The sequence below is a fragment of the Polyodon spathula genome, chromosome 6, assembly GCF_017654505.1.
Source record: "Polyodon spathula isolate WHYD16114869_AA chromosome 6, ASM1765450v1, whole genome shotgun sequence".
Classification (NCBI taxonomy): domain Eukaryota; kingdom Metazoa; phylum Chordata; class Actinopteri; order Acipenseriformes; family Polyodontidae; genus Polyodon; species Polyodon spathula.
Window position 1 is genome coordinate 3779537 of NC_054539.1, and position 26139 is coordinate 3805675.

Here is a 26139-nt window from a genome sequence, read left to right on the forward strand (position 1 = left end):
AAAAAGTCAAATGTTAAGAAACATTTTGAGACGCACCATGCAGTGTTCGCCGTAAAATATCTTGATAGGGACTGCAGGATAAAAGCTTGCACTAAGCTTCAGTGGAGAATGCAAAATAGGCAGCAGCAGCTGCTAGCATAGACTAACAAAGGCAGGGATCTGAATTCTGCGAGCTTTGCTGGCGGTCTGGAGATTGTTCGGAATGGGAAAGCATTTACAGATGGGGAGTACATTAAGGGCTGCATGCTCAGTGTGGCTAAAGAACTGTTTAACGACCTCCCAAACAAGGATAAAATTATCCAAAAAATCGAAGACATGCCTTTATCAGCAAGAACTGTTCATGATTGTGCACTCATGATGGCTCACCAGATAGAGGAGACGTAGATCAACAACATCAGTTCAGGTAGTTACTTTTCTCTTTCCTTGGATGAGTCTACTGATGTGAGCAACATAGAACAGCTAAGCATAATTGGGCGGTATGTGACAGGTTTTACAGTGCGTGAAGACAGTCTCGCTGTTTTGCCGATGAAAGATACAACTAGAGGCAAGGGTGTGTTGAAATCTCCGATGGACTTTACTACAGAGAAATAGCTACCACTGGATAAACTTATATCTGTGTGTACTGATGGGGCACCCAATATGTTATGGAAAGTTAAAGGATTCGTTGCCTTTCTGTGTGAGCAAGAGAAGTAGCCCATCTTAAACTTTCATTGCATTGTGCATCAAGAGGTATTGTGTGCTCAGTCGTGTGGAGAGGAACTTCGCGAAGTATTTCATTCGTCGTTTGCATTGTGAACTTCATTTTTGGCCCGATCTTTGAATGATCTCCAGTTTAAGGCCCTGTTGGATGAAGTGGGGAGGAATTATCCAGCGCTGTTAGTCCACAGCAATGTACGTTGGTTATCCAGTGGAAAAGTGCTCGCCCACTTTGCTGCCAGTTTAAACGAAGTGAGGGCATTGAAAAAATAAAAGGAAATGAAAGGAAATGTTCATCCCGAGTTTACTGACATTGAGTGGCTCCTGAAGTTTCACTACCTGGTGGAAATTACAAGTCATTTGAACCACCTCAATGTGAAACGCAAGGCATTGGAAACACAATCTTATCCCTGCAACAGGCAGTGTTTGCATCTGAAACAAAGCTGGAGGTGTTTATCAGGGACATTGAAAGTGACCGTCTTCTGCACTTAGAAACATTGCGAGCGTACAGAGAGGACTCCTTAGCGATGGACCCCACTCATCATTTCGACCTCAGGCAGCTTGCAGCCTTCACGTCTGATTTACTGATCTCATTAAAATCACGTTTTGTGGACTTCGCAGACATGCCGATTTGTTCAAAGTCATAACTCATCCACACATGTGCACAGTGGACACACAAAACCTGAGTGTCATTCCTGCCATCTCCATTGGAGATTTTGAGATGGAAGCTGCTGATCTGAAGGTGTCGGATATGTAGGTGTCCAAATTTGTCACTTAGAATTCTGAACTTGCTTGTCAGCGGGCAGAACTGGAAAAGCAACACAAGTGGGCAGATATGAGAACGCCAAGACAATCGCGACGTGAAGACAATCTCATCCTGAAAACCTGGAACGAACTTCCAGCCACTTTCAGAATTATTTAAAATGGTTTCGCACTAAGGTAAAAGCTTGAGAAATCAATATTTGCATGTAAAGGTAGAACTTATCATCAGAAATTGTTTAAAGCACAAACAGCAAAGATTATTTACAGCTTGCTTTTTAGTGGGCGCTGCCTCAGCTCACCCATTACCTGTGCTAGTAAATATATGGAGACGTGGTAGATATGGTAATCATTTAACTTGTGTTAATTAAGCTGAGCTAATTAAATTTTCCATACTTACTATTTCAGCATTGGGATTGCACTGGAGATACAGCAACCAAGGTGCTTGAAGTGAAACAAGCTGTGTTGGCAGGCATTGCAATTAATTTCAAAGTATTAAACTAATCATTAATCTACTTTTAAAATGAAGGTATTTTAACAACGCTGATAAACAGGAAAGAAAACAACTGCTTCCACACTTTAATTGCTATGTGTTGATTCTAAGGCTGGGTGCTTTTTCATTTAATTATGTGCCAGGACATTTTACCATATACTTATGTACTTGTTATAACAACAACTGTAGACCACGTTTCACATAATGTCTGCTTGCTATACAAAGCACAGCTACTGATTGCTGAAAGTGGCCAAAAGCACAACACATCTCATAACTTAATGATCACGTTGTGTAACCAATTGATAAAGCCTCTAAGTGTATTTGCATTTTATCCTGCTATCAGAGTTTTGTCATGAGCTTTAAAATGTTTTTTTTCTATTACTAAAACTGACTTAAAATGTTAGAGAACACCCTGCATAGTTTATACGAAACACATTGCTTTACCTCTGTTGTGTCCCATTCTAATCAACCGGCATCTCAGCCCATTGAATTGAATGGACAGACTCGGGCTGGACAGAAACGACAAACCATACGGTTCAAAGACAAATGCTTTACAATTAATCTAAAGAGCGAGCTGGTGCCATATTGCAATGATACAATGGCTAGGAGGTAAATGAAATACAACTCACAAAAATAGGTTTAAAGAGGACAGTGATAATGTCCTGAGATGTGGCATCACATTAAAATATATTGGAGGGTAATATAATTACATGTTGCCTATGGAGCTACTAAAAGGATCATGGCATTGGAGCTTCTCCTGTGCACCCACTTTTGCTGTTGCCGGCGTATGTCTGTTTATTTATTTTTGTTTAATGACTTTACCGCTATGCATATCGATTCAAGGAAAATTAAAGTTAAAATCAGAATTAAGGATTTTAATCATACGAATGCAAAAAAAAAATCTATTTAATTACATTTACGCAACTCTGAGCAGCATCTGCTTCTTGAAAGTGTTCCGAGTGTTTGAAGTGTTCAGTAGTTGCCTGTACTCTATATTATGCATGTGTGCAGAGCACATTAATAGATCATCTCTTGATTTCGCCCCCACCCCTCAAATAACTTGCAGTCTCCACTGGAACAAACACCATGAGAGACACTGACCCTCCAGGACCGGAATTGCCCACCCCTGGTATAGATGGTACTTTCAGATGCTAAAATGCATGAAATGAAATCCAGTCAGAAGTTCTCTATTGCTGGCAGCATAAGGAAGCATGACATCATGACATGACGTCTTTATATGCACTTATAATACATGGCAACCCATGCAACTAGTACACGTGTATCACAGTAACATTGACATATGCATACCCAAGCCAAGTGGAGAAGGATAGAAGGAGTGAACAAAAAATGTGGGTGTGATAATAACAGTCATACCTTTAGAAGCCAAATCACTGAAATTAAATCATTTTTACATGTGTGTTCTTCATTGAGTAAAATGAGAACACTAACTGATCTGGAAAGCAATAAATTCAAATCAAATCAATTTCATACTTTCTGGTCCAGCTTAGATAATTTAAAGATATTTAACACAGCAGGCACTTGTGTGACTTTTGGTACTGTAGGGAAAACTTACAGTAGACAATCGTTTGACTAATCGATACACTAAAGAAGGCCCTAGCCAAAACATGTGTCTGCTTGACTTAGTTTCTTATAGTTTGAGCACTTGAGTAATCTGAAGGTATGAATGACCAGTAGTGCATTGTTCACTTGGCTAAAACTGAGAAGCAAATCCATACACAGCGGTGAGAGACCAGAACGTACATTACATTAAAACACAAAAACAGGAAACGGATGGATTACCTTCCACAGGCTGTAAATCATCCACAGTCAGCTTCAAACTCTTTCCCCGGCGAACAACACGAACTGTGTGCCATTCATTATCATTGAGGTTATAGCCAGCGAAAATGATTTCTGGGCCCTTGCCTGTAGGATATTCCAAAGAGTGGTTAAGCATACGTTCAATGTGAAAGAATGACACCTCAAAGACACAGTCCACATGGGCAACAACTATATAAACAATAATATAGATATATAACTTATTGAATTATTCCGGACGGTAAACATAGAATTACACATATAAATTGTTGCTTATAAAACAAAAAAAAAGAATGGTTAGATTATGTATTTGGTTGTCATAAACAGGCACAATCAACATGTGACTCCAATTTTGCAACTGCATTTTTCAATTTAACTTGCTTTTTGCCTGACCCACTTTTTGCACTCAATAAAATCTTCTTCGTTTTTATTTTGTTTGTTTTGTTTTATTACTTGCCAGAATATTGATTCAGACAAACTGGCTCAGACTTTTACTTTCCTCACGCCTTTTTATTTGATTTCTAAACCATTTGTTCTCAAATAATATTTCTAACAAAAAATAAAAATAAAAATCAATTTTAAAAAATGGGCAGTTTATTAAAAGTGCTTTGCAATTTATTTATTTTTTTTAAATGAGAGAAAACCTTAACAGAAAATAAAAGTTTATAAATTGATGGATTTATTTTGTCTTTTTTTTAAAACTGTATATTTGTATTGATTTCTAATTTCCATTCAATTCCATTTAGTATGTGCACATTTAAAACACATGTATGCCTACAGTTCACTGAGACAGTGACCTCGTTTACACTGTGGTCTTAAGGTGACTTTTCAGGGAAAAATTGATCTCTTTGACACTTCGGTTTAACACATGAGTTGCTAAAGATAATTATTTATAACTAGGCTTTACCTTGCAGGCTCCAATAATTGATATGCTACACCCTAGATCAAAGGCCATAAAGGAGCCATAAAGGAGACAGGGTTGAACTATTAATCCTAAAGTGAGAGTAAAATGACGTGTATATATTGAACTACTATACTGTATGATACACACACACACACACACACTCTATATATATTATGTGTGTATATATATATATATACTTTATATATATATAATATATATATATAGATATATAACCATGTGGAAGAAGCAGAACCTGTTTAAGCTAAAGAACCTCCATTGTTGATATATCTCTTCATCCAGGTAAGGTAATCAGGGAAAAACATCCTGACTTATTACATATTTTATTATCCAAATGGCATGCTTTCATTACTATTTAATGAACTACTCCTACCAAAGATATTTTATTTACATCATTTTGGTAGGCAAATTTAATGCCCCCTGGGTCATGCTAATATTATGTTTTATATTGCATTTCTCAGTTTAATAACACAATACTGCAGGCCATTTAACTCCTGATCTACTTAAAACTATCTGATATTAATGATACATTATAAATAATGAATTTGTAAAGTTAAAACATATATGCATTAAATAATTTTCTTAAAAGGCAGAGTCTGACTTTCATGTCTTAGGATAATGATACAGTCCCTTCTTAAAGTTAAAATATTGTATATTGTTGCATCATTCCAGAAATGGTGCAGTCCATTCAAGAAACAGATATATATTAAATAAACCACAGGTTTTTTTTTTTTAAATGTTCATATATTCAGAACATAAATCCATTGCTTGGTGATGTGTGGCACAGGAATCTCTTTCCTTTTGGTTTGATAAGTGTTTGCCTTTTCAGCACACTCTCATCACAAGCCACAAGGTGGGGATATTGAAGTGTATCTACAATGTCTAAAGCTGCCATGCAAAGCAGCAATGCTGGGTCTGTGGAGATCTCAACAGTATATTTGCAGAATACTCTTTAAATATTTCACAGCAAAGACCCCATTGAGAATGTTGTTACCTTGAAGCATAGCAAAGGTCACTACACCAAGCAGATGATGCTGTTCATGAATATACCAGTAATAATAATAATAATAATAATAATAATAATAATAATAATAATAATAATAATAATAATTGACAAGGAATACCACAGGTCCAACACAGTCTGAATGAATTGCAATAATGTAAAGTTGCCAACTCTGTTGATAGTGCCTGTTAATGAAAATGTAACAATTCCTATTGAAAATATACCTTATGCATAATGGAACATAAATGTTATATGTACAAATGTATTATTAAAGACTATATGCATGTTTAATATAAAGCACGGCAACACAAGTGTTAGAAGTGTCTAATTGTTCAGTTTAAACGTTTATCCTTTCGCTCATCAACATGCTAATACAGCTCATGTTAAATGTCAATTAGTATTATGAATGTATAAAGGAAATTGGGACTGTGATCTTATTTTATTGTATACTTTATAAATAAACACATGACTTGCACATAATAAATATGTATTCTATATGTTCCAGGCATAAATATTCTTTTTTCCTGATACAATATTATGTCCTGTGACTTAGACTCTTAAAATGGTAAGTAAAAAAAAAAAACACCCACCATGATTTTGGAGCATTCAGCTATCCCAGAATACACCAGCCTGATTTACAATGTCATTCAATATCTCAAATATTTTAACAACAGGAGCTGTTTCTCTGACCTTCTACTCGAGTTTTCATGATAGCTGAATTCTAAATTGTTTCCAGTACAGCAATACCCTCATGTATCTGACAGTCAAACATATTTTGCCCAGAGTTAAATTATATATATAGTATATGCTTAGCAATATTGCATTTTACCTACTGTACAGCACATTTTAATAGTGTGTTCTTAAATTTCCTAAAATGCTTGTTAAATATTCCCAATATATAGCAGAATTAGTTTAGGTGGTACACTGTAAATTAGTTAAATGTAGTGCTGAATAAATACTGCTGCCCTTGATATTTGCATAGCAACTAATTCAGCTTCATAAGCACCACTTCAGTATTTGCAACTCAATTCTATCAATGTAACAACATTGTAATTCATCTACTGGACTAATGTAGCCATCATTCAATTGGGACAGCTGAGATTATAAAACAACTTACATTAGCATTTGCTATAATGCGCATCAGAGCACAACTATCAGAAAGAAGAAACATTCCTTCTGGTTGACCAAAAGATTGTGTTCTTTAAATGGTGCCTAATCCATGAATAGTTCTTCCATGTAAAATGTGCTTTCCCCCATTGCACACTTCCATTTCAATTCTCCCTAAAGGCACTGCCTATGTAAGGGACTCTGCTTTTCCATTAGCATGGCTCCTCTGATTTGTCTTTTACTATTTGCAAATTCAAGTTTATATTTTCTTAATACCGTTGATAATAATTAGCCAAATTTGTATCTATTATGTGCGGTAATAAAGCACTGATAAAAGCAATTGGTAGTACAAGCAAAATCCAATGTACGGTGCTGGTGGCACAGACAGGAATAGATGAGGTTCATTAGAAGGTAGGCGTGAGTATTGTGTAGCACAATGCATTTTCATCAATTGCACTTACTGCAGAAATACAAGGGGTATCCCAGCCCTGAAGAAGCACATCCGGTGGTGGGATGTGCTGGCTGAGTGAGATGATACTCTGTGAATGCAGCAGCAGCGGTGAACATATGATTGCTCAATTAATGTTCTTATCAGACTAACTAAAGCCAGAGCAAATTATAAGTGCTTAGCCAAGATCATGGGCTCCAGATTATTATTTTTTTTCTATAAATGTGAGTAAATCATCCATGAAGGAAGTCCTTCCACAGTTTTCTCAAACCGTATCAAATGTTGCTGTATGATCCTTTTTTATGATGTGACACTCCATTAAAAAAAAAAAACAAAAAAAAAAAAAAAAAAAAAACCTGAAATCTGCTGAAAGCCTGTTGGAGAAGCTTGTAAATGTAAATCTGCATACGAAGTTAAGGGTGATTCATGCTGCTGATAAGTCCAAAATGAAAGGCTAGAAAAATCAATGTGGAACTACTTGGTAATTAAAGTAACAAACAATGATCAATCCAGTGCTTCTAGCTTGTCTGGTTAATATTGACTGCTCATTGATTTACGGGTTCAAACAATATATCCACAGTCAAATATTCTTTTGCCAAACACAACTGACAGAAAAACACAGTTCTGTGACATTGTTTCTTTAAACAACTAATAATTGAAATTATACTGGAATAAACTGAGGCAATAAATTACAAATTGATTCAGGTTAAATGCAGATTCTGTACAAATACCTGGAAGTGAAAGACTACTTTAAAAAAAAGAACATTGTTATTTGACTTCCATTTTAAAAACATGAGTATCCAACCTTAAAACTGGCATGTGGAATGAATCCCACCAACACAAATGTTTAATGTGCACACACACTGCCTGTAGGAGTCAGTGGTGCTGATTTGTATCAAGCATATTTAGTAGTCATTTAAAAAGAAAAATCTAAATATTAATCAGGATATTGAATGAAAAAGTGATACCCGTTGAAATCAAGACTTCCATTTTTTTCAAAATTTTAGGGCACTTGGCAATGGGCTCATGTTGTACCCCCATTCTAGTAAAAAAAAAAAAAAAAAAAAAAAAAAAATCAGCAGCTGTGAGCTGACTCCTCCAGCTTTGTGAGACCATGTTAGTTATTCCGATGTATGTGCCACATTTCTTCTTTTCCTGTTATTATGTCCAATCTAATGACTCGGAGAAGACGATTCACTGATTCCTGCCCCAGTGTCACTTCTACACGAAGTACACATACTCAGCCTGTACTGTTTAGATTGTGGTGTCAATTATGTTACAACTGCCTCAGTAAATACTGTACTCAGCTGCAACAAAGTGACATAGCTGTGCAAAGAATTGAAACGAAGAAACATTCTGCTGGGAAGTGGTCTTTTGCAGCCTCTTGTCCAACCATACCATAATTCCACTGAAATCGAAGCCCACTTTATTTTGACAGATTACTATATTTATTAAAGGAATACCACGTACATTTACAAAACATGATTTGCTTCCTCTGCCTTGTTTTAATATCAGATGGCATGTGCTTTGTGTGTACTCTACTGCCATTTCATTTCAAACACACAGGCTGCTTCTGAAAGGACTCCTAAAAGGTTTTTAGAAAACTACTAGACATTTGCAACTATTCTTCCTGCCCCCTTTGAGACAGTGGCAACTGTGAGTTACAGCTTATTACCGCTACTGATCATTTTTCAAACCACCACTAAGCTTTTAGCTGTCTTTTCAGAAGAAGACTAGTGGCTTAATTATTTTTTTTTTTTTTTTGCTGGAATATTTAACAAGCATGATGATTAATAATTAAAGCCGAAACAACAATCTATATTACCAGTGAACACACCTAATATGATATTAAACAGATAAGAAATTAAATATTATGCAAATATTGATGCTATAAAGCATGCTTTTAACTTTTAATCAAGACCATTTAAAAATAGTTTAAAGATGTATAGTTATTAGACACACAAAATTAACACTTTCCATGTTTTTATAATGTTTTTCAACATTCCAATATAGATATAAGAAACCGTCATAAATGATAATTAAGAATGCACATTATGGTAAATACTGTAGATTCAAAATGAAATGTTATGCAAATGATGTGGCTATACAGTATTCCTTTAAAGGTAACTATGTTTCTAACTAAGCTTTTAATTTGGTTTTCAGTCACCTGTCCCAAAGTAAAGCAGCATGGCACAGTATGTGAAAGAGATCTCTGTCCATTTAACAGTAGGAGACTCATCTTACAACTAGAACGGTCAAGAAAGATCAAAACTGCCCATGGTACACCCTTGAACTGCAAGCTTGAGTGCAAGTGGAGGACGTCTGAACTAACGGTTCACAGAGAGATCTGGACTGACCATCTCGCGAGCTACAGGCGTGCGCTTGCCACTGCCAGGGTGAAATACTTCTCTGAAGTCATAACTATGGGACACGGTAAACCCAATGTTCTTTTTAAAACGACTGACCAAATCCTTCATCCAGCCACAGACAGATCCAATTCCCGTTCATCCTCCTCTCTTACCTGTCATGATTTCTTCTTTTTCTATCAGAACAAAATCAACAACATCTACGCTCTCCCACCACAAACCCTGTTTACTACTTGACCACCTTGATGCTCCTTTGGCTGCCCCTCCTGCACTCTCCTCCTTCTCGCCTCTCTCCATTGCTGATGTTTCTGGCTTACTGTTGAAATCAACAACTGCCACATGCCCCCTGGACCCATGGCAGACTAACCTGGTCCTGATCTTGCTCCCTCCATTATGCATACTCTCAACCTGTCCCTGGACTCTGGCTCAGTTCCTTTTGCCCTTAAGCTTGCCCGAGTTACGCTGGTAATCAAAAAAACCCTCCCTTGACCCTGCTGACTTATCTAATTTCCATTCCATTTCCATTCTCCCTTTTCTTTCCAAAACTCTTGAAAGGGCTGTAGCCAGTCAGCTGATGAAACGTCTCATGGATAACAATCTGCTTGAATCTCTGCAGTCTGGTTTCCAGCCGCATCACAGTACTGCAACTGTTCTGCTCCGGATTGTGAATGATCTCATGTTCAATGCTGATGCTGGTGCTCCCTCTGTGCTTGTCTTCCTTGACCTAACAGCCACTTTTGACACCATAGATCATGGCATTCTTCTTGACCGTCTTTAGAAGTATGTTGGAATCTCTGGAACCTGTCGCTCCTGGATGTCCGTTTACCTATCCGGACGCATGCAGTCTGTTTTCTATGCTAAACACAGTGGCGTTGCAAACCCAGTTACTTGTGGTGTCCCCCAAGGATTTGTTCTTGGGCCCCTTCTCTTCAATACCTACATGCTTCCCTTGGGTAACCTCATCCGCCAACACATTCTCATGTTTCTCTCCTATGCTGACGACACCCAGCTCTACTTAAAACTTGACCCTGGTAGCCCCTTTGCCATGATCCGGCTCTCGGCTTGCATTCAAGACATCGAGGCCTGGATGGTTGCCACTTTTCTTCAGCTGATCAAATCTGAACTACTTCTAGTAGGATCTAAAACTTAACTTAAGAATCTAAATATAACTGCCTTGAACCTCAGGAACTATCTGCTGCTGCCTTCCCCCCCACAGTAGGAAGCCTTGGTGTACTTTTTGAAAGCAACCTCTCCTTTGATGTCCACATTTCCTCCGTGGTCAAATCTTTTTTCCTTCTACCATCTTAAAAACACCTCCAAAGTCTGTCCCTACCTTTCCCTCCTGGATGCAGAGGTACTTTGTTATGCGTTTGTCTCCTCTCGACTCCACTACTGCAACTCTCTATATGGTGGTCTCCCGGCACACACCATAAACCAACTGCAGCTAGTTCAGAACATCGTTGCCAGGATCCTTGCCAGATGTAAAAAACCGTGATCACATCACCCCCTGACTTACCCAGCTACAATGGCTATCTGTAAAGTTCAGGATTATTTTCAAAACTCTCCTGCTCACCTACAGTGCCCTTCATCACACAGGTCCCGAGTACCTCCTCAACATGCTGACCCGATACGTCTCTGCCTGCAAGCTGAGGACCTCCGACTCTGGCCTGCTTGTTTTCCTCAAGCAAAAGTACACCACACTCGGACAACGCTCATTTAACTTCATGGCTCTGACTGTTTGGAACTCTCTCCCAGCTTTGGTGCGTGATGCTCCCACTGTCGCTCGCTTTAAATCAACTCTCAAGACCCACCTGTTCTCTTTTGCTTTCCATGCTCTTTAAACCTGATATCTGCTATTAGCTTCTGTGTTATTGCTGCTATTATCATGTATTATTAATTTTTCAATGTATTTAATGTATTATGCGTTGTTTTTTACTGCACATCACATATTATGCATTTCTCTGTATTTAAAGTATCGTGGATTTTCTTGTTGTTACTGCATCTTGTAAAGTGCTTTGTGATGGTGTTCCACTATGAAAGGCGCTAAATAAAATAAAGATTGATTGATTGATAAAACATCAGAATGAAACTTAACATTTCCATCCATTGTGTTATATTCAGTCAAACTGTGTCTTACTGTTTGCTGTATTAATCATAAACCATTAAATCTACTAAAAATGAAAATATGAGAAAAGAGTAGCAGAATAACTTACAGTACGGTGTTGCTGTTGTGCATGAAATTGACTCAGAATGTGCAGAAAAAAATTGCCATTTGAGAGACAGGCTGCATTTTTTTCTGTGTACAGTATATGTACGTGTGTGTGTGTGTGTGTGTGTGTGTGCATGTGCGTATGTGTGTGTATATGTGTATGTGTGTATATGTGTGTGTATGTGTGTCTGTGTATGTTGTGCGTGTGTCTCTGTGTGTGTATACGTGTGTGTGTGTGTGTGTGTGTGTGTGTGTGTGTGTGTGTGTGTGTGTGCATGTGTGTGTGGGAAGTAGGGATGTCCAGACAGCCATCACGCTTAGATCCCATGCATGATTGCAGAGGAAGGAAACGCAACTCACATCACGGTTTCCTTTGAATTTACTAAATAGTTAAGGATTTTGAAAACATAACATGACTATTTACTGTACTATTAAATCTTTATGAATATGTTTTGCCGTAATCAAAATATTGCAAGGCATGTCAGCATGGTGAGAAACCAGGGTATATTTAAATATTGATAAGCTGGTCTCACTGGAGTTACTTGAGGAGTGGAAGAATTTGATTGAGCAGTCATACATCTGGACATATCACTGGGATATACTGTATTTTAATATATGATTGTATGGTTTCCCTCTTCTCTACTGATTTATTATTATTATTTTTTTTATCAGGTCGTTATTGGTACCAATCTCCTCATAGCCAGCTTTCTGACATGGGGTCTAAAGATCTCAAAGAGCACAGCCTGATAATGACAACAACGTGTCTTTCTGCTGATGTGTAAATTAAATTTGCTCAGGACAGCTCTGGGTCACGTTTAAAGAGTATTGCAAGCTAACATGGAATTCAATTTGTTGCCTCAAAGGTAATCCCATTTTGACAGGAGAACAGAAATCGAGTTGTTCTTCGATTAAACTTCAATGAATCAAAGACCTGTTTTTTTTTTACCACAAGCAGACCTACCTTTATTCAGTGTTTGTGTATCTTTCTCCCTTAAGAAACAGGGAGATTATAAAGACTTTGCAATTTTGAAATATAAAAAAGAAGTCACTAACCTGTGTTTACGATAAAGCCACTTTGAATCACACCCAAACGTTTACACATAATTGCTTCTGCATTCACATAGCATGCGTAGCTCTACTGCACCAAACAAAATGCATAAACCATCCATAAACAACAGTTATCTGCATGTGAGTTGTTTTACCAGATTTACATGTGCCCGCTGCATTCCGAGTACAAACTATTATAGTCATGCGTCTTTGTGATTGCTATTTTATTATAGTCATGCCTCTTTGTTTGTGATTGTTATTTTAGGAAGTCATTCTGAGCAGGATGGGGGGGGGGGGTATGAACTAAAAGACAGGAAGCTTTGTCATTCAATTTAAATTTAACCTAACAGCCTTAAAAGCAGCGAGACAATGCAATGTATTGACTGACCGAGGTATTATTTGGAGTAAGGAGAGCAGCACTTCATGCTAAATAGTCTCATCTGTCAAATAAATGAGCCTGACATATGTGACGTCTGCAAATTGTGAGATTATTTACATAAAAAAACTAGTTTGCTGAGTCATTGTAAAATCCAGCCTAAATTACTATGCTGTGCATACGTATACATACTTCCAACATCCCTGTAATACAAATATGGTTTATTTTATTTACAATGTACTGGTCTCTGCAATATTGTGTTGCTGCATATGTTTACATAAATGTAATTTATAAAATACAAGTACAGGTATAAAATACAAATGTTCTTCCCGAAAAAAAATAAATTAAACGTGTGTTATGATGCTTGAAAACAAGCAAATACTTTTATGTTAATCAAAATGTGTGTCTTGAAGATTGGGCATATACTGTATCATTCAATCAGAAAAGCAGGCTAATTCAAATGCATGATTGTATAATGCATGCAGGCTGTTTTTTTTTTTTTTTTTTTTTTTTTAAAGAGAGAGCACAACCCCACAAGAGGTAGTGAGTGACCTGTGCAAAACAACTGCTGCGATCGCAGAAAAGAAGGAAATGGCAGGTCTACAGAGAGGAGGGATATATTGGTACCCAGACAAAAGCACCCAGGGTGTCAGGAAGGTAAAGCATGCTGCTTTTGCAGTTACTTTACTAATGATATTCCATACCTCAGAATACTGGTATTGTCAATTCCCATTGATGTACAAAAAAAAAAACCTTGTATTGATAGATTATTGCATGACTACTGCATACTGTTATTGCTTAATAAGAAAATAATGAAATGCAAGAAATATATAAAAGCCTGTCTTGTTTACCTTGCACAGTCCCAGTTTTGTGCATGCTCTTCTTTTTTTTTCGGTTGTATGTTCCATGATTAAATAGTATGTTTATACTGAAATGAGTATGTAATACTTACCATACCTTCAGTACCACACGGCTCTCTCAAAACTGTTTTTTTTTTTGTTAGCTGTACAGCTATACTCTAGGAACATGTCAAGGAGACTGGAAACATGATGATCTTTTTTAAGCTGACTCCTTTCGTTTAGGGGAACAATATGCATTAAAATTCCCACCAAAAAATATGTTTTGATATCCTACCAGATTTAAAAAGACTTACCTGATCTTAGCTTTAGACACTCACATCATCATCATCATAATAATAATAATAATAATAATAATAATAATAATAAAATGGTAAATGTATCAGATGAAATATTCCAATAAAATAAAATGTAACTAAGTTACTCCGATGCAAAGGTAAAGCTGTATGAAGTGTTGAGCATAATCGAATTTGTGAGTTAATTGGTAAAATAAATGAATCATTATTAATGCCTGAAAACCCATTATTAATTCATTATGTCAGATGAATAATGCAAGTCAAGAAATTTTGGTTCCAAAATATTATCATGGGCTCAAAGAAAATCCATGGTAACCATACATATATATATATATATATATATATATATATATATATATATATATATATATATATATATATATATATATATATATATTCTATAGTGATTGTTAATACCTTTTTATGAGCAGTTAATGTGAATAATAAAATCACAGTCCTTATTCCCTTTTTAGTTTGAACATCCTAATCAATGTACATGCAGTGAGGGCAGAAATGTTCATGCATTACTTAATACTTCTGTCTTAGGACCATGCATATTACATGAAGCACTTTGAATGTATGACTAATTAGACTAATTAGTTAATTAGAAATAACAGGGCGTAAAAAATCATCTGTGAAAGTGATGTTTGCCTGTCATAAACGTCACCCAGATACGGATCTGTGCAGCCACATAAAACGGACTAAATGGAAAAATAAATCTTTTTCCCTGTTCAATTTTTTCCCCCAGCTAGCCAGGCTCTTTAGCAATGCTCCATTTAACTTAAATTTTAAAGCTATGAAAATTGGACACCGTTTAAACACTACTAAAAGGCATGCACATGTTAAAGGCTCATGATTTTTCACACCCATACTTGGAAATAAATAAGAAACATATTATTGAAACACCTAACAGCATTTCTTTTTTGAATTTTTAGACCTTTGCAATGTGAAACAATATTTTAGTATAAAATAAAAATCTTAATTGCAACTTACTGGTATTACAGTTTATCCTGATACAGTCTAGATGGGGAAGAATAGATGAAAGATGTAAATTTATCCTTCAAGGTAACAGCTGCAGACATCCAATAAATATACATTCCACCCTTCTGGGGACACACACATAACACATGGCCATTCTATTACACTGTTTTGTATGCACTTAAGCATTGATGCTTATTTAGTTTGTTTGTTAGAATACATATATGATTTGTTAAACTAGCCCAAAATGCATACATTAACATAATGTCAAATTATGGCCATTATCAAACAGAGCTACTTAGTCATCAATCTAGGTTTTTAAAACCTGTTATTAAAGCTCAAGGATGTGTAACCCAGACTGACTGCAGCCTTCTCCAGCCCTGCGAAAGAACACGTCATCATTTCTAATTAAGCAAAATACATTATCAGTATTCTTTCCCAGTGGAGTGAGGTGCATGCCACGGCTGCATAACACAGCTTTGTTTTTCATTTGGTTTTTCTCAATGGCTTTCTGAACAGATCACCTAAGAAAAAAAGAATAAGTGAAAAAAAGAAACTTGTTTTTTTAAAAGAACCTATAATACTCGTAAAACTGAAAAAAAAAAGATATATGCATTGTTGTAGAAATGTGTTAGAACACTTCAAGATTTGTCATTTATATCTTTTGTATACCTACCTGCATGAAAACCTATAGGTGTGAAGATTTATATTTTCTGTCATATTGAAACAACAGGCCCTCACGCGTGAAAATGTTTTAATTTGGCATCTTAAACAAGTTCTAAAAAGTGTCATGCATTGACCATGTGTGGCTGTGTGTTCCTTTTCTCTTACTACTTTAAATGAATTGCATGTGTGGCCTGTTAAAGTCACCAATTAAATTAAACAATCACTGATTTGCCTATTTTGACAATTTTCCAAGATTTGCAGTTACAGTGGTTTGATTTCATATGTACAACAAATCAAAACTACAGAATACACTCGTACACTACTGTATATAATTAAACTTTGAATATGTTGCCCTGTTTGCTAAAAAAAAAAAAAGAAAAAAAAATGACATTACTCTTCCTGTTATGCAATCTGGTCAAGAAATCCTTTGAGAAATCTGAGACCCAAATCTACCTAGGGTTCATTCCCATGTAGCTCAATTTGTCATGTGTCGTCAACCGCAACAGAACAGTGGTCGCAAACAGCCAAGGACCAACTAGTACCAACACCCTGACAGTGAATGCTGTGCTTTGAAATCACATCCACCATTTCAGATGCTGTTAAACAGCACCAGTGACTCAGTAGGTTTTACACCATGCAGCTGGCTTAATCATAGAGTACCACAGCACCGCCACCAGGGTGCCTCCATGGGGAATGCTTCATGATCACTGCTTTAGCAAGCAGTGCACACTCTCATTTTGGAGTTTTGTTTGGAGGGAATAGGGATGCCTCTCATTTCTATAGCAATTCTAAGACATCAAATAACAAACATGCTCCCTCTGAATGACCTTTATCATCCAGAAAGCTGTTGGCTCTGTCAGCTATTGACTAAGCCGAGGACTAGCAGCTTTAGAAATTAATGTGCCCGTTAACAATGGTAACACAGCAACAAAAAAAGGATCTTTCTGAAAAGAGTTGCCTATACCTTTTTGATGTGCCTGCAGAGTAATAAGAATCAAACTACATTAGACTAATGTATTGTCTCCTCCATGTCCCCCTGCCTAGTTCTTTAAATAACATGCAGCAATTGCCTTTTAATGAATCTCTAATGTTTTTAAATGGAAAATTAACAATATTTTAAGTGTGGCACCCATGTCGATCCCTAAATCAAGGAGATCAAAGGCATTTTAAATTTTTTTTTTTACTATTTGTGGCAAATTCTAACAGGTTAAAAGTGATATTAGAAAATTGCACAATTTGCATATTACACAGCTGAAAAGCATCTTTGACTGGACTCAAATTACTAAGCTTGAGCAATCAAAAGAATAAGACTAGGGAGAAGTCCAATGACCAGAAAGCATTTCCACTGTACCAGGGCTGTACGTTTTGTGTTACCTTGACTGTTTGCTAAGGGCCGCAGACCTTGGCCATTGAAGGGTTATATACCATCTTTTTCCATACAAAGCTACCATTGCACTTCCATAAAAATAATAATAATAATAATAATAATAATAATAATAATAATAAATAATAATAATAATAATAATAATAATAATAATACAATAATGATTAAAATTTAAAAAATGTAAAATGTATAAAAAGACAAGCTTGTTTTGTTAGCTGATTAAGATTATTCTGTCATTTAGAAATATATCGGTTTCAAGTCTGTTTTTTACATTTATGCAATCAGTTTTCTTCTTCATTAAAATGAAAATTTTAATTGTAATTTTAATCAATTAATCGTTTCTCATTCAAAAACAATTTCAAATGTCTCAGATAAGCTTTTTTTTTAAACAACAAACTGGCTTGTCTTTAAGAAAATAAAAACAGAAAAAGAACAAATAAGATGGGTAGCTGTATTCATATTTTGCATATAACCATGGCTAAAACAAAAATTAACACCAAAAAAAAAAAAAAAAAAAAAATACACCTTTAGTCAAACGTTTAGATACCCCAATGGATAGTTATAATTTCTAGAAATTTCTCAAAAACAAAGAATTTTAGGAAAAATCTTTTGTAGCGAAAGTTTTGCTTCTGTGGATGAGGAAAACAAGTTAAAACAAATCTACAATTATTTATTTCAAAACTGTAATGCTAATTGAAGTTGAAGAAGGCTGTGTACAAGAGAATTTGAATGAACTGGAACACTTTTGCATTGAAGAATGGTCACAAATCACTAAAGAATCATGCCAAAAGCTCACTGACAAATATCCTAATAGTTTAAAAGAGGTTATTATTGCTAAAGGTGCCTTAACTAGCTATTAATTTAATTTTAATTGTCATGGTATGAATGCTTTTGAATTTGTATTTTTGGAGTTTTGCAAAAAAAAAAAAAAAAAATTGCTATTTATTTATTGTAACCCCATCTCCAAAAGCAAAACTTTTGCTACAAAAATATTTTTCCTATAAATCTTTGTTTTCAAGAAATTTTTAGAAATGATAAATTTCCATAAACTTTTGACTACAACTGAATGTATAATATGTATGTACAAGAAAGAAGAAACAAAAAAAGAACAAACACTATTAAAAAGTGTTTGATGTTGTGTGCATGCTACCACATGGTGGAGGGTGGCTGGGGTACCTAGGTTGACTGTGAGTCGCACGCGTCCTGCGTCCAGTTCCAAGCGCAGAGTGTCCGCAGACTCTCTTGATGTTGTGGCCATCAGAATCCCATAGGCTCTCTGAGACCTGAAGCGCAGGGACACGTCTTCTGCCTCAGTGTGCATCACTACCGGCAGCTGAATTTTCATGAACTTACTGCCGTCATAGCTCAGGACTGTGGCTTCTGGAAAACAAGCAGGGCAAAAATAATGAGGAAAGGTGTTATTATCTATATACAAAAGCAGGCAAAAATACGTTCTGTTAGTCTCCCAAGGCATCATCATGTACAGCAGATGCTATGCAAACATCAGCGGGGTTATAACATGTACGCTGAAATAGAAACAAAGCATTAAGAACCGTTTGCCCACTAGATATTCCTGAAGAGAACAATGAGGAGAGGAGAAATATTGCTTGGAAGGGAGGGAGAGAGAGAGAGAGGGAGGGGGGAGGGGGGGGGGTTCTGTTGATTGCACTTTACAAATTTGTAAAATTACAACAATTTCAATCAAGGCTGAATGCCCTAAACACAATGCTTAAATAATCCGAACAAATCAAATTAGAGAGACGATTGATGCAGCCATTATCATGGATTTAGGAATATAAAGACTCAAACCAGACAGATTAACCATTTACCACTGCCTGGATGCTGACCTCTTCTGATGGAAATACTTGCATAATGACACTAGACATGGTTTATCCAGTCAATACAGGCAACATGCTTCTCCTTTAAGCAAGGGAATCCACAAGTGTACACAGTGCTGCAGGAATTAATATTAGATTATATGTATGTATTTTTTCTTCCAAGAACATAACACATATCGCAACTGTTATCAAAAAGGTAAGCACTAGTGTGTGCACAATACTGTATCCCTTGCCAACCTCTGTAACATCATAAAGATGTATTTGCCTGGGTGGAAATGCCAGATGACAAAACAACCCGAGAACTAACTTCTAATGGGCTGAACTGTTTGTTGTTGTTTTTTTGTTTGTTTGTTTTTGTTTTAAATAATTTCTGTGACAGGTTATGAGACTATTTTTTTTCTTCTAATAGTAAGTGCAACAACATATTATATGTTTTCACGAGGGTAAATTCAATATTGTAGTGTATTCCTTTAAATACCTCAAGCTATCATAATTATTGCTTTCAAATGGCTGCTTATGATAGCTGACTCTTACCAAGATGTGCCACAAAATATTTTGAAGTTATTTACTTTATAAATCTAACAAGCTCAACCCAGAGAAAATATAATTCAACACTGAGATGGTGCAATGTATTTGTTTTTAATCGCAAAATTAACAGCAATCACTGACATTAATACAAATGTTGGGAGTGGAAAGAAGGTGACAAAAGTGCAAATTAGAAATGAAAACCCTTACAATATCCTGGAACTGACTGCCAATTAAAATCCAGCACAACTGAACCAGCACAATTGCTGAAGGCACTGCTTTGACAGGGCTGTCTACATCCGATTCACCAGCTCTGCCAAAAGGTCTACAATCTGAACTCAGGTTCTGGGAATCACAAGCCAAGGGATATTCTCATTGCTAATGAAACAGACAGAATAATATCCACAACCCATTCATAGAAAACAAAATCAGAACGGATCCATCATAAACTCACAGTTTCACGATAACAAGGAAAGATGGGTGCAGGGACAGTTATATTGTACGTATGTGCACTTCAAATACACACGGCTTGTTCCTGGCAATCTGGGATGTCTTCATTTCAGCTGATGAAATGACTCACTCTTCTGCTTTTTGGACACCTGGCTCATGGTGGTTTCTTAAAAGTCAGGAATCTCGTTGCACACTCCCCTCAGCTGTCCAGCTAAGAAATGCACACCTATGAATACCTAAGAAATGCACACCTGTGAATACCTGTGTGCAACTTATACCAGCATCCACAACGACAAACTGTGAGGCCGCCAGAAAAGATTGCCATGACATCTGTCTCTTTCCATAAGCCGTGACATCTGTTTACTCTCCATAAGCAATCCAAACCATTTCTAAGACTATACTGATTTCCAAAAGAAATGTACATAAACAGCATGGCAGCCATCTTACTACACAGCAAATGTGTGTGTGTGTTACTATTACTTGTGCTGGCCTCTTCACAGAGAAACAAGCAAAACATTTTAGCCACCTAACAACAGGAAGCTCTTAATTTTCTAATTGCTTTCCTAATCTATGATGGGTCAATGAAGTACCTGTGATTTTCACTCAATTTCTTTCAAATTTACTAGTACAATAATTTATGGTTTGATACCCAAAGGCAGTTTGAAATGTAAATATTTAATGAGCAGGACATTTTACTTCTACTTACCATACATGGCATATATTCACTTATGCATATGTATGCACTTATGCACTGTGTTTGCTTGCCCTCACAATGACACGGTATGGACCTGGAGTAATCCATAAACACTGACTCTTGTGTTTGCATATTTCAATCTCACTGAAGACAGTTTTGTCCAAATGTGTTGTTGCCTCTGCTTAGATCCTTGTGGTATTTTTTAATCTCATTCCAATCTCATATTTAAATATTGTAATAAGAAAGAAAATACATCTGTAACTCAAATTACGTAAAGTAATTTATAGGTGACATTGCGCTATGTGATTATGTATATGATTTTGACATACTTTTTCAAATTTTGGTATAATTTCCATTCTTTCCTGTACTCTGAGTTTCCTTCAAGTAATTGTTTTACTTGATTCAATTGTGTTAAAAGATCCCGGTCTCATATGTGAAGTTATAGCATTGGGTTTTGTCTACAGAGTTCAAGCCAGCCATGTAAGATGTGCGGATAACAGTATTTTCAGGTAAAAGTGTTACATCCGACTTACGTTAATGTAAATTCCAGCTTTTGCATAACCTAGTTAGGAGCTGTGAGAATGTGCATTCCCTTTGAAGCATTCCTAGAAATCTCAGAATGTATAGTTAATACATCCTACTTTTTTTTTTTTTTTTTATGAATTACAATACTCAGTAATCGGGAATAAAACACAAAAACAATGAGGGAAAAAGATATTGCCAGTTATTCAGTGCCATTAAGACAACTGCCAGTGCTTGTGTATCAGTGAGGGCAATTCAATGAAAGGCTTTCCTAATACTCATGGAGACAGGTTAAAATAGCACAGCAATCTTAAAGGCTTCCGCACACAAATCCCATTCTCCATATTTAAGGTTTTTCAATTCCTATCATATTTTATAAACAGTGACCTCTTTATACAGTCACCACCATATGCTTATTCACCTTCCTGCATGGTTTTAAGTAAAATTTCCATGTTACTGTGTACTAATTAAGGAAGCATGTCCTACATTTCAATTTACAAATGTGTTTGTTTGCCTCCTTAACGATAATAAACAGATTTAAGATGGTGCATTGACCATTTGTTCTCATTCTTGCCATATGTAATATCTCAATTTTGCCACAGGGTGGAACACCATGCATATTTAACTGAAGGCTTTTGTAATTCCTTTTACAGCTTCTTTGTGACTGGTTCTACCAGCAAGGGAACGATCTGGAGACATCAAAACAACTGGCCGAGTGCCAAAGTGCATCTAGTTTAAAATGATTTGCATATGGAAGGAAAGCCAAGAAGCTCAACCAGCACCAATAACAATCCCTAAACGATATATGGCAGGCAAAGGAGTTCTTCCAGAGAGGATGAGTTCAGCTTTCAGCCCTTGTTCTATATTCAGACCCTGCAGTACAGTATTTGAGAAACACACGCAGACAATGCCAGCAGCTTCCACTCCAATGTGAGTTGAAATGAAAAGCACACACTGTGTTACACGTCCACAAATTCGAATGAACATTTTTCTTATTGGAATGCAAAGGATTGTTTTCCCATTCATTGAACCGATTAGTTCCAATGACAGCACACATCTAGAAAATGAGCAACATGCAAGGCAAGAATCCAGGAGAGAAAACAAATGAGCTGAAGAAGATCGAACCATGGCAGCTTTTACAGATACTAGGCGCTTCTAATTGGGGATTGTAGGGAAATTAGGGATTGTGTTTGTATTTTGTTCATTATTTTGTATTCATGTATTTTTTGCTATAATGATATCTTACTGATGGTTTGGTATGACTAACATACCTTTCTCAGCAGACAGTATAACAAATATTATGTCAAACCTTTTAATATCATTTCAAATTTACTGAGCCTACAAGGTAACAATGCAGAGCGCAAATAACCAAGTGAAATACAGTAAGCATTTAGGTTATGTGAAACTACAGTACTGTGTGCACTTACTGTAATTTATTGCAAAAGCTACTTTGTATATTTTTCTTTAGTGCTGTCTCTATTACACTACATTGGACTCTAGTAAATTGATCCAAAAAAGCATCTGATCTAAATACTGCCACTGCTTAGTGATATCAGTATATTTTTGCTGGAGCATTTCAATTTGATGATAATAAGGATGACATTAACGGAAGTTATATTAGTTTGTTTTTGAGCCCCAAATAAAACTGCACTAGTGGGTGTCACACATTTGCCTCAGCTCATTTGTTATCAGTAGATGTGACTGGTATGCCTACCACAGGAATGGAAATAAGGCTCCCATTACATAATAGTTTGATCCATTTCTGATTTTACTATGAGTAATCAAACACACCTACGTATTATTATTAATAATTAGTCATTTAGCAGACAATTTTATCCAACACTACATACAGAGACTATGGGGTGAACTATGCATCAACAACTGCTACAGAGCCACTTGCAACATGACCTCGGTTTTATGTCTCATCCAAAGGACGGAGCACAAGGAGGTTAAGTGACTTGCTTAGGGTCACACACAGTTAAGTTAGTAGCTGAGCAGAGATTAGAACTCGGGACTCCCTGGTACCTAGTCCTTTTCTTTAACCACTAGACCACCAAGCCTCTTAAGCTTGTTAGCTATACAATGTGGCTAATATGTTGTATATATTATCATGTTTAGGTCTTTAAATTTTCATTTGTGTAATGATGGTAGACATTGCTGGGGTTTTTTTTTTTAATGTTTAATACTTAGTGGGATAACTGTCTAAGTATTAAACTTGTTTTTTAAATTGCATGCCAACTAAATTGATACATCATAATTGTCAGTGTATTTAAGTTCCTGAATATGATAACGAGGCTATTAGCAAATGAGAGGAAACCATAGGCATTTCCTGTTAGCAAACAACTATTTGCATCTCTTCCAATTGAATGTGATGTGCCTTAAGTTTCAATAGAATTTTTAATAATTCCAACATGATTTTTCTTACATGTTGCTAAGGTAAGTTGTCATACTTTACAATTAAAAGGTAACATGGATTAATCTTACCTACTATATTTAGATTTGAGTGAAATATAATTGCCTTATGATAAAAGTAACATCTGCTTCCATGTTTAGGGGCCAGTTTGGCATAATGTCTTGCCGAATTAATGCCTAATGCACTAATTATATAGACTTGAATAGCACTGGAGTTTATGCATGGTCCTAACATGATGTTAGACTTATTTTTCTTGCTGCAATTAAACAATTGATAATTGTTCTGTTTAATTACACCGTGCAACAATTTTATTTTTTTTTTTTTTTGGTTCCTGGGTAGTAAATGTTATTTCCTAATTGCTTATGCCTCAAAAGTATAGAAAATGGCTATTATTCCCCACAAACTTTGCTTTTGTGACCAGGACAGTGATATTTTGAAATGTACCTATTTTCTAGAACATTCCAGATAGATTCAGTGCTGAGTAAACTTGGAGTAATTTCTAGAACTTTCTAGAACTTTCCAGTAATATAAATAGTAGTATAAATACAGGGGCCTTAAGTTTAGTTCCAGCTGCCTAAGTGGATACATAGCTGCATTTTTCTGAGATGGCATCAAGAGGCTGCAAGCATCCGGCAGACGCATTTTGCTATGTCTGCAGCCAATTTATCAAGACAAGAGCGAAAAAGTACTCCGTGGAAGCATCTGCTAAGAGATGTGAGGCCTACAAGGCATATTTCGGCATGCCTGTCGGGGATCAAGACAAACCCTGGGCACCTCATTTCACCTGCGAGCACTGCAAAAAATCTCTCGAAGGTAAGATGGACAATTGTTGCTTTGAATGTTATGTTATAAAATGTGTTAAAAAATTTTAAATTGTAAAAGTTTTTAATTTTAAAATGTTTTACAATGTTCAATTTTATTGAAAAAATATATCATATATGAAAAATGTTGCGAGAATCTCTTACACATTAGTCATGGGTGAAATAAATGTATTTTTGTAGGATGATACAGAGTTCGCTATCCCAAGAATTTGGCGGGAACCCACTGACCACTCAAGCAACTGCTACTTCTGCATGGTGGACTCTTCCAAACGTCGGACTGGCAAGAATGCACCTGCTATCACTTATCCGGACCTTCCTTCATCCATCGTCCCGGTGCCACACTGCCATGAGCTCCCCGTACCCACTCCTCCGGAGAGAGAGCAGCCATCTTTAGAAGAGAGCAGCAAGTCAGAGAGCGAGGAAGACGTTGTAGATCCAGATGACAATTTCAGAGGTGGAGCTGAGGAGAGAAACCCATACTACCCCAACCAAAAAGACCTCAACGACTTGATTAGAGATCTTGGTCTCACCAAGTCCAAGTCCAAGGCTCAAGCAATGGAACTTGTTGGATGAAAGTGTGCAAGTCGCTGATCTGAGGAAGTGTCACCAACCTTTTTCCAGCTTCTTCACCCGTCAAGATGGGCTCTGCTTCTGCCACAATGTGACCAGTCTGTTCGAGGCAATCGGAATCGCCTGTAACCAGAATGAGTGGCGCCTCTTCATTGACAGCTCATCCAGGAGCCTCAAAGCCGTGCTGCTCCATAATGGTAACAAGTACCCGTCTCTTCCCCTGGCTCACTCGGTGCACCTCAAAGAGGATTACAACAGCATCAAAACCTTGCTGGACGCCTTGAAGTATGATGACTACGGCTGGGAGGTCATAGGAGACTTCAAAATGGTGGCACTCCTGATGGGTCACCAAGGCAGTTTTACCAAGTTTCCCTGCTATCTTTGCCTTTGGGACAGCAGGGGCACTACCACAGGCGGGACTGGCCACAGAGTACCGAGTTCTCTGTGGGGAGGAACAACGTCAAGTGGGAGCCACTGGTGGACCCCCGGAAGGTGCTGATGCCACCACTGCACATCAAATTGGGCCTTATGAAACAATTTGTCAGAGCTCTAGATAAGGAGTCGGCAGCCTTCAAGTACCTTCAAGACTTCTTCCCTAAGCTGTCTGAGGCAAAGGTCAAAGCCGGTGTCTTCGTCGGATCACAGATCCTGGAGTGCAATGAATTCCCCAAGAAGCTCACTAGTAAAGAGAAAGCAGCTTGGAACAGCTTTGTAGCAGTGGTTCGGGGCTTCCTGGGCAATCACAAAGCCGAAAACTATGTGGAGCTGGTTGAGACTCTGGTGAAGAACTATGGCACAATGGGCTGTAGGATGTCCCTCAAAGTCTGTCTCCTTGATGCTCATCTTGATAAATTCAAGGAGAACATGGGAGCGTACTCGGAGGA

General features: G+C 36.8%; 1 protein-coding gene across 24 annotated transcripts in view; it reads right to left on the reverse strand.

The window, feature by feature from the left end:
• LOC121316704 (neurexin-1-like) overlaps window positions 1-26139 on the reverse strand; it is a 442910-nt gene that overhangs the window by 254005 nt on the left and 162766 nt on the right. For 16 of the 24 annotated variants that reach the window (XM_041251800.1, XM_041251784.1, XM_041251778.1 and 13 more), the window contains 3 exons: window positions 18599-18802; window positions 15388-15414; window positions 3749-3871 (listed from right to left, as the gene is read on the reverse strand). In XM_041251800.1, coding sequence (XP_041107734.1) covers window positions 3749-3871; window positions 15388-15414; window positions 18599-18802 — 354 coding nt within the window. The remainder of the gene's footprint in view (window positions 1-3748; window positions 3872-15387; window positions 15415-18598; window positions 18803-26139) is intronic. The other 8 variants (XM_041251791.1, XM_041251794.1, XM_041251793.1 and 5 more) reach the window with 1 other exon arrangement.